This window comes from Apostichopus japonicus, chromosome 5 (genome assembly GCF_037975245.1).
Source record: "Apostichopus japonicus isolate 1M-3 chromosome 5, ASM3797524v1, whole genome shotgun sequence".
NCBI lineage: Eukaryota > Metazoa > Echinodermata > Holothuroidea > Aspidochirotida > Stichopodidae > Apostichopus > Apostichopus japonicus.
In genome coordinates this window covers 12,954,500-12,969,028 of record NC_092565.1, presented here as the reverse complement: position 1 = coordinate 12,969,028, position 14,529 = coordinate 12,954,500, and the positions used below count along the sequence as shown (strand labels likewise).

The 14,529-nt window shown below is 35.5% G+C and overlaps 1 protein-coding gene across 1 annotated transcript in view; it reads right to left on the bottom strand.

Annotated features, from left to right (window-relative positions):
- The window catches only part of LOC139967712 (atrial natriuretic peptide receptor 1-like), an 87,848-nt gene extending 82,176 nt beyond the window's left edge, over nt 1-5,672 (bottom strand). Inside the window, exon 1 of the mRNA XM_071971744.1 lies at nt 3,225-5,672. Within this exon, the coding sequence (XP_071827845.1) occupies nt 3,225-3,912 (688 nt within the window). The 5' untranslated portion in view covers nt 3,913-5,672. The remainder of the gene's footprint in view (nt 1-3,224) is intronic.
- Between the last annotated feature and the right edge of the window lie 8,857 nt (nt 5,673-14,529).

Sequence of the window (14,529 nt, the reverse complement as noted above, 5' to 3'; positions counted from 1 at the left end):
GCTCAGTTTTGAAAACGAGCCGAGAGAAATGCTTCTTATTGCCGGGCAAGCTCCTGCGCAGTTTTGTGAGATATATTTACAAATGAAAGGATGTTTAAGATGCCGTAACTGCGTGCAGACTTTTCATGAACAAAAGAAAAATTGTCGCCACAGACTTGTTCTAATAAGTTATTTAAATAAAACCATCAACTTGTGTCAACATTTCCAGCCCTATCTAGATGGAGTTGCTAACGTCACTGGTAGTGTGCGGCTATTGTTCGTGTTTGTACTGAGCTTTATAAAATTGCTAAGAGATATATGTTTGACTTTGAAACCAAACTGTATCTCTATTTGACTAATTCTGTGTGTACAATCATACGTGCTGTACTACTTACGGTCAGGAAGATTTCACATTACTATTCATAAAACGTTGAAGCAATGTCGTGACAAATGTAACAAAACTTTTTAAAGGGAATGTTTCTAAGTTTTGTGCAGAATGTATACGGATTCTTAATTAATTGATTGGGTGTTATTGTTATTTAAATGCAAGATGACACTATCATTGTGATGTAAATTCAAATGAAACAATTTTAATTGTTTTTTGTTGTTGTTGTTGTTGTTGTTGTTTGATGACATAAATCGTAAACAACAATCAAACATAGCATTTTAGTTGATAGCGTCATCTGGTCGAGTGGCAAGGCCTGTATGTATACAGAGCATCAACAACACGCAAAGTTAACCATGGCATGCTTCTTGCATGGTGATGTGGCTGATTGCAGAAAGGGCGGTGGCATTTGAAACAAATGAGGCTCATCAATCGGGAGGTTCGGGGTCCGATACCCTGTTTGGTAATAGTAAGGTTGGGTTTTTTTTTTATCCAAGAGCAATCTACGGTTTTCCTATCTGAAATGACTTTTTAAGTTGAAAAAGATTCCAAATTTGAGTTAAAATGTTGAATTGGAAGTCACCCGACGTGTAAGTTGTAATAATCCATTAGCCATTGTGGTCGCTTTAGTGTCGTAAAACACATAATAACTGCAGATATATTTTTACCCGGATAATATAGTTGTCAAGGGCGACAATGATAAGGTACGGTACCCAACTGAGGTTGTTATTTTCTGAGACAACTCCCCTTCGCAAAATTTGAAAACAAAAATGGAATTGAAGTTTAAGAACTTTGGCATTTAACTTCAAAATACAAAGTAGACATCTATAAGTATATAGCTTCATTATATAACATTACAGAAGATTTAAAAGTACACACTCCTTACAAAATCTCTCTTACAGTCTGGATTTCAAATTAGGAGTAAATTCCTATTTTTTTAACCTAACACAGCCTCAGCTAATCAGAGTAGAAACAGATATGCAAACAGGAGGAAACACATATAGTGAACGAGGATAAGACTGAAAACTCAAAGCAGTTCGCCGTTAAGTTACTAATTTAGAATCGACAGAATGGCCTGTTTCGAGTAAACAAAGTTTTAGTTTTTGTTTTGAAGCCTCAAAGTATAGATGACGATCAACATTATTATGTGTTCTAAATCTCTCTGTCTCTTCTTATATTTGTATTTTTTTGTTAGGGGGGGGGGGGTGGGGGGAGTAATCAAACAAAATCTTAGAAGAAGTCATTATAGCGTCAAAACAAAATAATTGTCAACTGTAATGGAAGACATAAAGTAAACCATTTAAAGACAATCACAAAAACAAAATTAATATAAATGACTATAGCATAACCACCTACTGGAAGTCGTTTTAGAGTACAGGCTTCAATGAGTGGGGTGGGGAAATATATCCAGGCTTTAAATGAAAACCTAAAGTGTAATAATATCACTGTTTCAGACATGTGACTTTGATTTAAAACGGTTCCACTGTGCATTCTGCACTAAAACTTCCACTACGTAGTTATTTATTTATTTATTAATTGTTTTATAAGAAAACATTTTTATCACATTTTTTAAACTGCACTTTTTTCTTCTTATAGTTTTCAACGTATCTATTTGTCTAACTAAAAATTTAAGTTATAAACCTCAAACAAGTGGAAGTAGTCATTTTCATTTACAAAGGGAGAGGCATGTCCTCTCTGCCTCCACCCCCCCCCCCCCCTTCCATCCCGCACCAATCCCTTATGATTTCACCTTCTATAGGACCGTTGAACTACACTTTTATTCTGTGAGGGGGCATAGCATTAGAATGCCTATTGGCGTTTGAATGTGCGTGACCATTATTCAACTTTCTAGCATATTGAGAAAGAATATTGAAGATCTTTAAACTTTACAAGTCAGGAAACCTTTAATGACGATGACCAACAGGTAATACTGGTAACTAATCTGTCAGAAAACGATCAAAGAGGTCATAGAAAGTGCACCTATTCTCTTCATTTACAAAAATCATTTTCATAATTCAAACGGGACACTTTGTCTTCCCGAGGGTATAAAATGTTGGGCCCTTTTTTTTTGGGAGGAAATATATTAAAAAGGTCAATTACAGAAAGTATATCGAATTCCATCAGTGTCTTCCTGTTTTCTCTTACACTTGTACAGATATATAACTTTATAGGTGAATGGTCTCCTTCCTGTCTTACTCAATTTTATATCATATTTTGTCTTATTCACTTTTAACTTAAACTTTTTCTCTTAAAAAAAAAAAAAAACTTGTCTTGAAGTTCTGACCACCTCAAGTTAACAAAATTTAAGAAAAACTAACAAAATGTGAGGAATTTTAAAATACAATTTATAGAAAATGCCATCGTGGTTGAAAAAGGACATTTTATATCGACTGTAAATAAACCGTAGGGTGTTTGAAGATAAGGCATCAGTTTTGCTCGGAAGTTGTACACTCCTTTTTTGACATTATACTCAATGGAAAGTAAGCATTATCGTTTATATCTTTTTACTGTTTTTTTTTCATGCCATCCTTATTAGGGAACACGTGGCTTTCAAATTAATTTTTACAGAATCGCCAAAACCCAGCAGGAAAGCACTGACTAGAGAAGATCATACTTAGAAGAAATCATATGTATAAGACGAAATATAAAATACAAGGGGAGGATGGGGGGGGGGGGGCTGGGGATGACTGTATATGAACATTTTGAACGATGATTAGAAAAGAAATTTCTGGCTAGAAAGGGATTCTGGTCACTGGTTTGTTGCTCTTTTCCATTGCATAAACTTCCACAGTCAGTCTTCTGTTCCTAATTTACTTCTATAAATAATAATGATAATTATAATAGACATGTTTATACTTACTTCTCGAAAAGGTCTTGACGCTTTGTAGAATTTCTAGAGCACTCTGCTCATCAAGAGGTTGATCGTATAGATGTGGCTGTATAGGCGATAGGTCCGCATCTTCTAAACAATCCTTGATCTCAGAGGCGAGAGTTTCCCACATCGTATCTTGTGGGGCAATGATAGAGGCTATCCTCCAATCGAAATACTTCATCAGAGAGACACTATGTTTAGCTATCTTCGAGAACGGTGGAAACACTCTCGAAAAGAAGGGTAAACTTTCCGATTCTGTGAAGACGCTGTCAGCGCAGAACCACGAGACCATAGGAATACCACCGTAGGCTGCGAAATAGGCCACAGTTTTACACGGTGAGGAGCACGGTGGACCGATGAGAGACGTGACGTTATTTTGCCACAGGTCCACCGAAGCGCCACTGCCCCTTATATTCTCGCAACGGGTATCTCGATAAATGACACCGAGTGGATAGTCTTCAGGTAAAATCAGATTTAACGTATCCAGGGCAACGTCTACAGCACCTACTAGTCTTGTACCCATAAATGGGTATGCATCGCTCCGGCCGTCCCATGGAAGAAGGATACCTAACTCAGTTAGAGCACCAGAGGTTGTATGGTAGGTAAGAGAGCATATCGATATGAAGACAGCAAAGAGCAGAGGTAGAGCGGTATTCATTGCGGTTAAATATTTCATGTCCTTGATTTTGCCATTATCTTCTCAATTTCCCCCAACAAAATAAATAACTCTTTCTATACAGGAAAACTCAAGAATACTTCCGCATTTAATTAGTCAAAGGTAAATGGTCAACAGGTCCATGTAATGCCCCTGTAAAACAAACATCACTAAAAAAAACCAGATATGAATGAAAATTAGAAAAAGAGTCAATTAGCACCGTAAGCACCAATGTTTACTTCATATTACAATGTTCCATTTTCTTGGCAAACAATACCAACTGTTATAGACCTATAAACAAAAATTGTTGTCTCTTTTTAACCATATAGTCAACGTGGATATATTATATCTGTTAATAATTCGTTGATATCAGTTCCCTGGTGACTAAAGCCCGAGTCGTTGTTTTAATACTACGAAAAAAAATACAATAATTAATCAATCATCCATCAAATTTAGAAATATTTTATAGGGATTGCTAACTTCAATAATGATATCATAAATTTCGAATCAAACGTTTAACCTGTTATTTAATATATCGAAACCGATAAAATAGTGCTCCATGACTAGGTTTATTTATATCCCTAATTACTATTCGCACTCCACTTCCAGTTTAAAACAGCAGCAGAAGCTTACTCGAGTTTTGAAAGAAAAAAAACTGCGATATCCAGAGATGAATTAAAAGAAATTATGTTCTGTGGGGTTTTTCAATCCCTCGTTAAATATTATTCCTAAGACCATATAAAAACGATCATTCATTCCCTGGTTGGTTTCTTCCTGTAATTTCGCTATTTCAGCGTTTTCTTATCCTTTTCTTAATTTAATTAAGCGAAATAATTTTGTTTTGTTAATTAATAACGTACGAAATGCCTTTGCGGAAACGACTGGAATAAAAATTATCAACTCTCTAAAAACCAAAGAGAATTGATAGTTAGTTCAAAATCGATGAACCAAAAAAAGTCGCGCAATAGTCCAAGGATTCATGCGTCACAGGCAGCTCTGAAAATAACCGCTTTCCAAAAACTGCCTTGTAAAATATTTCCCGTCTAAGGAATCAGAAGAAAAAATTCATCCGTAGAGAAAAACGTTTTATCCAAAATATATAAAAGGCATGCCGCATATCGAATCGCTATTAGCACCGTTAAACCTATCTTCTTCTTTCGTTTCCTAACGTGATATACAAAAACACAAAACAGCACTCCAAGTTTCAGGTATGTCCAATCATGCACGGGTTTCGTTCAGTTTGACTAACGCCGTGCAAGTCTTGGTTTAATTCTGCTTTAACACGAAAGGCTATGTATAGATACTCATGCACACAAGCTATTTCTTATCTATAGCTTACAGAAAATTTAACGTCACCTCAGGTAGTTGAAAGGTTCCTAGTCAAATAACCCCCCGAGCGCTTTAGCACATTGTCCTTAGCAAAAGATTAATGCGATTAACCTTTCTTGTAGGTGGATGATACCGAGTCCGCTCTTCGGGAACCAATTTGTTATCAGCCATCTTGTACCTTGTTAAAACAATTGTCTGTTTAATTACTTCTGACCTTAACAAGAATCCACAGATAATGTGTTGATATTTATATCCGCGATGGTCCTCTCCCCCAAGAGCCTTGTATTCTTTTTATTGAATGAAAGAAGACGAAAAAATTAAAATCCTGTGGTTGCCAACGTCGGCCATAATGCACAGTCTTCGTTTACTTTGCGATCAACTGACAGACGATAAAGTGAGTAGTTAAAATCCTTGTTCGTATTTGTCAAGATTCTCTGTATCTAATCATTAAAAAAAATCCCCCCGCGGTAAAACTGATACAAAAAACCCAGCGCAAGCGCTTAAGATCTGTTCCTTGATAACGCCAGTCTGCGCTGAGGTAGTCAAAATGATGGCGCTGTAATATTTGATTTGGTTCTTCTCAGTGATGAGCTCGAAAATTACTTTCGAGCGTGTGTTGACCGTTATCAAAGAATAAACCAAAAACGCAAAGAATGAGAGTAAGACCACTGCAGTTCAGTTCTTTGACAGAAACAAAGTATCGTACTAGAAGCACGTTAATATACGTCAAACTGGCGGAGTAATCACAAACTTCAGTTCCGTGTGAACAGAAGTACAACATTTCCTTCTATATACACGAACTTTTGTCCCCCACCCCCCCCCCGGTACCATTCCTTCGCGTCCATCCCACAACTAACACCATAACTCAACGGTGAACTTTATATACAGATGTTTATCATTAACTACTAAAGTTCTGATTTATATTTATCATCATCAATATTAAAATTAAGTAATCATAGTCTATTTTTGAAATAGTATTATCACCTGAGTGATATTTGGCGTTCCATACTTCTTTGGTATGTAAATAATATTATAGTCCAGTATCTTAAAAAGATTTTAAGTTACGCACTCGAATTAACACTGGATAATTACAGGGTTATACTGGTGATGTGGCCCAGTGGATACAAGGCAGTGCGGCTTAGCAATCGGGAGGTTCGGGGTTCGATCCCCGGTCGGGTCATAGTAAGGTGGGTTTTTCATCCCAAGAGCAATCCATGGTTTCGCATCTGAAATGAGTTTTGTTATTTTTAAAATGAATTCCAAATTTGAGCTAAAGGCTTGAATTGGAAGCCACCCGACGTGACAGTTGTAATCCACAAGCCCTTGCGGACTTCTCCCACACTCGTGGTCGCTTAAGCTTCGTAAAAGTAACTGCCTGATTATTGATTATTATCGTTTCTATTGTATAATCTCGCGACTAACGACGCTCGGAACTGGTTTGTAACACGTCCACTCCTTTTGCAGCTGTAAGTTAATTGCTGTCCGCCAGTAGAGATATCATCCATCGACACAGATTCACTTTGTTCTTTCAAGAAATCCGTCCCAATTCGATTCTCCGATTTCCAAAAAAAGACAGTGAGGTTCATTAAATGTTGACACAGTTTTAGAAACAGAAAGACTTTGTGGAAAACTAATGCAGTCTGTAGATTTGCTTGGTCATTTATTCATGTCCAAAAAACAAAAACAACAAAACATGATAAGAAATGAAACCCTGCATGTAAACGAATTCGATATCCTTCTTTTGTGTGTGAGGACTACTGAAATGATACAACAGAAGGTTATATATTCAATGTTAGTTTAATATTCATATCTCTTATTTCGTAATAAGGCTGTACAGCCGGGAGACACATACCCAACCCGTCACTATTACAGGTCTATGTGTGATAGAGATTATTGTCTTGTACAAGTTATCCAAACAAATCTGATTTAATGTGAGAGTTATGGTTGATTGAACGTAACCAATATTATATATCTCTAGATATGGAACCCATGGAGTGACGTAGGATGCTAGATTTTCCCGGTTGTATCCACTTGTTGCTTTACTCTTTAAGTATGATAAATTTGGATTTTTGTGTTTGTACTTGTACTGGTAATATTCTCTCTATTTAGAATTTTATCAACATGCAACTTATTGTAGAAATAATTATTTTCCTTTGTGGAAAAGTGAATGAAATGTCATTGTAAACACAGACATGTATATACATATAAACATACATATATGTATATTTATAAATTTATACATATATTTATTTATTTATTTACATATAGGCCTATATTCATATATATTCATGTATATATATATATGTATTCATTTATTCATATATTCTTATATATATATATATATTCATATCCTAGCCATCATAGATAATGTAACGATTTGACTTTTGACCTGTCGATGGAGAACATTTCCAGCAATTTTGTCAAAGCGATCAACTTCAGCCACCGGAAGTTCGTCACTTTTCAAGCCGGCTTAACGGCTAAACCATAGATTATTTCAACTTGCATATATACTAGCATATCCTATCCATGATAGCTGACGGCTAGGCCTTTCATATCATTTGTAATAGGTTGTCAGCTAGAAGAGGATAAAGTCTAGCCTACTGAACACAAACTGTTATAAAGTCGTGTATAGGAAAGGCATTGCCTTGATACAAGACAATAAAACTATACTTGAACAGTTTAACCCTTCTGACGGCTTGCTCGGAGTGATTGTCACATGTCAGAAAATAATTTCTGAAATGCTTTTAATTCACCTTCGATCATGCATATTTTCACAACATCTGTAGGCCAACTTAAATTTATACTCTTTCAAGGTAGTAGCTTAGTCATGATAGAGTCAAATAAAATAAAATTAAAAATTAAAATATATTATAAAAGAAGAAATGCCAAAATTTATCATTGTGTTTAGAGACTTCACTGAAAATGGTCAACCAGTCGAACGAGATGGACACTAATCTAATTGTTTTGAGGAAATTATCTCTTGAATGACATATTATAGAATATCAGTCTGTGTATGAAGTTGATCATAGACATGACGTACATCCAAAATTTATTTTTTCATGTCAGAGACTCTATCTGGATCTATAATGAATGCATATCGATTTGAAAGATAACTCGTCATAAATTATATACAACGGTGAGTTCTTTTATTATTCTAGGGACTAGGCAGAAAATAAAATCTCCCCCACGGATGATTAAAATTTATATCAGGTTACAAGACCTTTGTATCAGATATATATAAAAAAGACCAGAAGAATGATATGTTCGTGTTTACTTTGCTGCCGTTTTTACCACCGTGTCTGAGCTAGGTGGATTTTCAATTGCAAAACGTCTAATAAAGATGTAACGTCATCAAACATAACATATCATGCGAAAATTTGTAAGGTTGTATTATTGCGTTAAGTGAAGATAATGTACACGACCTTTTTGTATAGGTAGGGGAAGGGGAGGGGAGGAGGGAAAGAAGGTGGGTGGATAAAAGAGAGAAGGAATAGTAATTTCATGATCCAGTGTTAAGTGACTAATCACATGCAGGATTTTGTAGGAAAGGGTTTCCCCATAAACCACCAAAATGGGGAGGGGGAGGGGGGAGGGGGAATGAAAAAAGTATATATATGTATTGCGTCTTAGATGAACAACATGTAGACTTTTTATTGCTTTTTTAATAAAATAAATTGATTTCTTTTATAAGAGGATGTATCAGCATATGGGTACACTCGTGTCCATTGGTACTACTCTTAAACTTAAAAAAAAAATGATGTAGTGAAAGTTGGAGACGTATCCAAGCCAAGGTTCAAAATCAAATGTAGTCACAAATATAAGCAAAGAGAACATATTGTAGCAATATGTATCTATGACACCACACCTGCTTGCTACGAGTTTACTTGGTACAAAAACGTGTAAAATTTCAAATGAATATATCTAGAAATCGATATGTAGTTATTTAACGAAATGTTCACAAGGATATTTTAGTAAGCCTATATTCCTAATTGTCAAATGTAAATTGGACCTCTGACCTATCGAAAGAAATACTCTTCGGTAATTAACACCTCCTTTTTTCATTGAGATTAAATGATTAGCTAATCAATGTATATACAACCTACCTGATTGGCTAATGATGTGGCTATCGTAACCTGATTGGTTAATGATAACTGAAGTTAATAGCTGACAAAGCTCTAAACTCCCTCCACCAATATTTGTAAAAAAAAAAGGAAAATTTATAAATTTGCTTATAGTTAACAAAATAATGAAGAGATCACCCACCGTAGCCTGTTGTCTATACTTTAAAGTAACATCTAAACCACAAACAAGAATACATTTGCAACGCAAATACAAAACATATAGTTTGAGATGGCACTATGAGCATTTTATACCAATTACAAAATGCTTACTTACATGTTTATCAATCTTTTTGGTGAAAATCTGCATTTCTTTCTTCTGCTTTGTTTGACGGCATTGATCATATTTCATTGCACATTGCATGGAACGTGAGATCATATGCATCAATCTCTTCTCTTTCTAACGATCCAGATTAATTTGCGTCAGCTTTTTTTTTATATTTAGGGGGGGTAGGAATTTAGAAAAAGGACCTCGTAGACTAATTTCCTCGGGGATGTACGCTTTTTGTGTGATCAGATTCTCCCTCAGTACTTATGGATTCAGATTGTTGAACAATTTCTCCAGTTTGGCATTATTCGTGTTCCATGATAACGATCCAATTACCTGAAACCATTATCTACGTTTGACGGGCTTGATCGGTTGCCTTTAGGCAATAGAGTCCGATTGACACGTTTATCACAACGATTTAATTTACATAAACTTTGTATCTCGCATTGCTTGGAATTTTTTCCTTTCTTTTTTTACCTGCAGATAAATATAAACATCTTGTTGTCCGACCTTACCTGGTTTTAAGAGCAAGGTTTTTTTTATTTATTTTTTTACTTCTACTGATTAACTTGTTAAAGGGCAGTTAGCCGTAAAAAAGCTTGTTCAAGATATGGAAAACTTTCAAAAAATTAAGATAAATGAAAAGAGTGTCGCATTTTAGCATTTCATTCATTACTGATTTTTTTTTGTGTGTGTGGTTAATACGAAACATGGCACCTGTCACTTTGGCGCCGTGTCTTTCACACGTGTCCTTCACACGAAAAATACTGCATATGAGCAAACAAAAACAAATGTATTAGATTGTTTTTCCAACAAAACTCAATAAGGGAATTGTTGCTGACTTCAAGTTTCCGTCACCCAGACACTAACCAGATTAGTGTTAATCAGAAAATAAAAAAATAAATATAAAAAAGGTCCCCTTTACTGTATGAATTGAAACGAAAATTATGGACCTGCTAATTTTGATGGGATTTTAGTACCGTATGTAAAGGAGATACATATTTATTTATCATTTCAGAAAGCAGCTTTAAAATCCCTTATTTGGTATATAGCTACAATTTTATTTTTCTACAACGTGCTTTTATGTCACGTGTTTTTGTTGTTTTTCTTCGGTGGGGCAAATATTATGAACGACTGAGCTAATTCTATAGACACTTGTTCATCTGAACAAGCTACTTAGGATATTGTTGTCGCTGTGCGGTGTAACTAGGTTTAGTCCCTCGATGACGAAAGCATGACGTCAGCGCTGATGCTATTTCGATCAAGGAAAATCACGATATACATAATACATCGTAATGTATTCGTGACGTCGCTCAGAGGTAACCAAGGGACGCAGTCGTAGCAACTGGTTCACGTTTAAACAAAGCTGAGCCAAGGCTCCCATCGCTATAGCCTAACAATACATTAACACAGTACAGTAATCATGTAGTTTATTACATTTTGAAAGATGCGCCCAGTTCCCCCCGGAAAACGCAATCATGATTTCACTGTTTTGATAACAATCCGCTCCAAAACATGCGACCATCTTTTCCTTTTGTATTTTGCTATTTTCTTGAAATTTAGGAAATAACCTATCGGAATACCTGCGTCCTGTGTTATAATTTCGATAAAATGCGTCGTTAAGGCAGAAGCGTGAACTGTGCTAGAGAAACGCATATTTGCTTCTCAGATATATTCCATATATAGAAAATGATCCCCTGTTTTCTTTACAACTGGTGTTTGCATTTTCAGCTGGTAAGAAGGTTAATATTATTCTAGTAATGGGCAATCAATGCATGGTCAATGAATATCGTTAAAAACCACGTTTGGAAAATTTCACAATTTTCTTCCATCTTGCATGAAGAATGTAAGCAACACTTATTCACACGAAAATATGAGCGCAAACTGTATTGATTATGATTACATACTTTTTTCTCAGGAAATGTTTCAAATATCAAACAAAAGGCCATTTCTGTTCAAATATCAAACACTCACTCCGCTGCAGGGGCATCGCGAGGCAGCTTTGATTCCGGTGAAAATCAGCACCCCCCCCCCCCCACCCACCCCACCTTGGTGAAATCTAAGTATGATATGGAATTGAAAATACATGAGAGTTTCTATCCCATATTTCCCCACGCCCGCTGTAATTGACTTGGGCATCGTTGATATACCCTCAGACCACCCCGCTCTCTCGCTTAGGTCTGCTTTGGTGTACCTATAGCCTAGTTTCATATTCTAGTTACATATTTTAATTGTCACACATATGCTCAATCCAATCACCAACTGTTTATTGTGCATTTGTGGGTGGGGTGGGGTGGGGGGGGATACGCAGAGCAACATAATTAGTCTATACTATTTGTATATTGATCATCGATATTATACAAGAGCGAAACTTGCTGAGAAGTCAAACTATATCACAATTTATCAGTTTAGATATTAAACACTAACCACTTTTCTTAACGATATATGTCTTTCTTACCGAAACGTTTTAAAGAGAAGAGAGAATGACAAATGATATCCTTATTACCTTTAAGATGTTAAAACTGTTTTGTCTTAAGGCCATTAACTTTAATTTACGAGATATTTAAAGTTGAGTATCCATAAATAGAGTCTGAGAAGTATCAAAAAGCGACGCTTGGGATATTTTTTTTGGAAGCAACGACGTCTTGCCGCGTTGATATAATCTTTATGGACTATTTCGTAATCATCTCTGACATCCAAAATACCTCTGCTTCTAAGATCGTATGCTTTAGTTACACCATGGATCTGTTTATAGCTCCATGGTTACACTGATAGCAGTAAAGCTTTCAAGATCATCTCCCCACAGCAACAAAAAATGTTCGTAATTGATGAGGGCTATCACTTAGCGATCCAACTATTTCGGTTAAATATTATCTGAACCCTTTTGACTTAAACCATAACTGGTTGTCTCCTTGGTAGGAAATGCTCTTTCGCATTTGTCAAAGACGTTTCATAAAGATTGTTTGCACAAATTGTTATCTAGAAGAATTCGACTAATTACATTTTCCAAAACTTATGTCACGTTTTGTTATGTCTTCTTCTTTTTTTTCGACGGTAATCTTCTAAATTGCATATACGAGCAAAAAAACAAAGAAAGAAAAAAAGGTTCCATTTTCGCCAATCCCGCACGGATTTGAAAGAAGTGTGTGATTTCATCTCTGCATCACAGACTAGGCACGTGAATTCAGTCTATCACGTGTCGTACGGTATTCATTGACTTTTACAAAGTATGTTGAATAACTGATTTTTTGTCTCTGAATAATAGGCTGTATATACATGCACATTTTAACTTACTGAAATACACTTCTCAAATCCATCCCATACCCACAACAGGGTTGAAAACAGACTGTTCTTTCGATTTGCTGGCGGCGATGGAGCGGCACGATGGCGGGGAGCCTAGAAGGGGGGGCGGGGAGGGGAAAGGGGAAAGGGAAGGGGGAAGGGGAAGGGAGTGTGTTGAGTAACTTTTGACTATCCTGAATAACTCATCAACCTTTCTCTTATTTCCGAGGGATTTTCAAAGCGTTGAAATCCTCATAACATTTTTTATATTGCCAAGATATATTTTTTTTAAGGTTGATGATATTTCTAGATGTATTTGGCAGAAACAAAATGAATTAACAGGTGTCATTAAGGCAGTGTAGTTGAAAATGTCTTTGTTTATTTCTTTAGAATATGAATGAGAATTGCAAGTTCATGAAATTTTTTACTAATAATAATATTGACAGGTATAAAATCATTTCAATTATATAAGGACAAAATCAGGGAAAATATGTTTTTAAATCATAATTTAATCTTTTGAAGAACATCTCTACCCTGGATGACATCACTGACTTTACTTACAGTGATCAATTTCTTGGGGTAAGGGAAGAATTATCCAGTCAAAAAATATATAGGTTACATTCGATATCCCTCGTTAGGAAAGGAAATATTTAGACGCTGAGGTGGAGAAGAGGGGGTGGGGAGGGGGGATGGACTTTTTTCTTAAATATAAGATAAAAATTATGCTCCATTGGATGAAATCCGTTTAAGTAATTATCTTTTGCAAATATCAAGTAGATTTTAGTTATTGTATAAAGCTTACTTGATAAATTCGATATTGTCAATATAACAAAACAACGGTCAGATGAAATTTTTGCTGTGTAGTGACAAAGTAATCAAGCACAGCATTACTTACTGTTCTATAAATATTAGCCAAAGGGGCTGAAATCTCTCTTGTTTAGGAAACAGAAAGCATTTTTGTTTGTAAATTTAGACTAACCCCCCTTTTACGATCCTCTAACATTTTAACCAAAACACGATCAAACGTGTCACTCTGTATGCATGAGCCACGCAAGGTCGTCAGGAATTTTAACGTATATATAACAAATTTGACTAATTCTACGTCAGCAGTATAGGACTGTAGGTGTTACAGTTTTCCCTGATTTAGTAAACAGTGTCACCTTTTTTACGTTAGCATTGAATAGTTTTGCGAGCCACAAATGTCGAAGGTGACAAGATTGGTAAGTCTACACCGCTTAGTATTTTCTGGAGTGCAGGTTGGCAGGCTAATCTAATAACACACACACACACACTATATATATATATATATATATATATATATATATATATATATATATATATATATATATATATATATATATATATATATATATATATATATATATATATATATATATATATATATATATAACTATGGATCCTACCTTAGGTCGACAGTTACATTGACTTACACACTAAATTTAATCTAACCCTAACCCTTTTTTCTAACCCTAACCCTGAACCGACCCTAACCAAAACTTTTAAATGAATGTTTTAGAGGACGGAGAACATTATAAAGCTATTTGCGACAAAAAAAAGTGTCTTAAAATGATAGTGAAAACATTAGGTCGACACTGAAATGTCGACCGAAGGTACACTGTT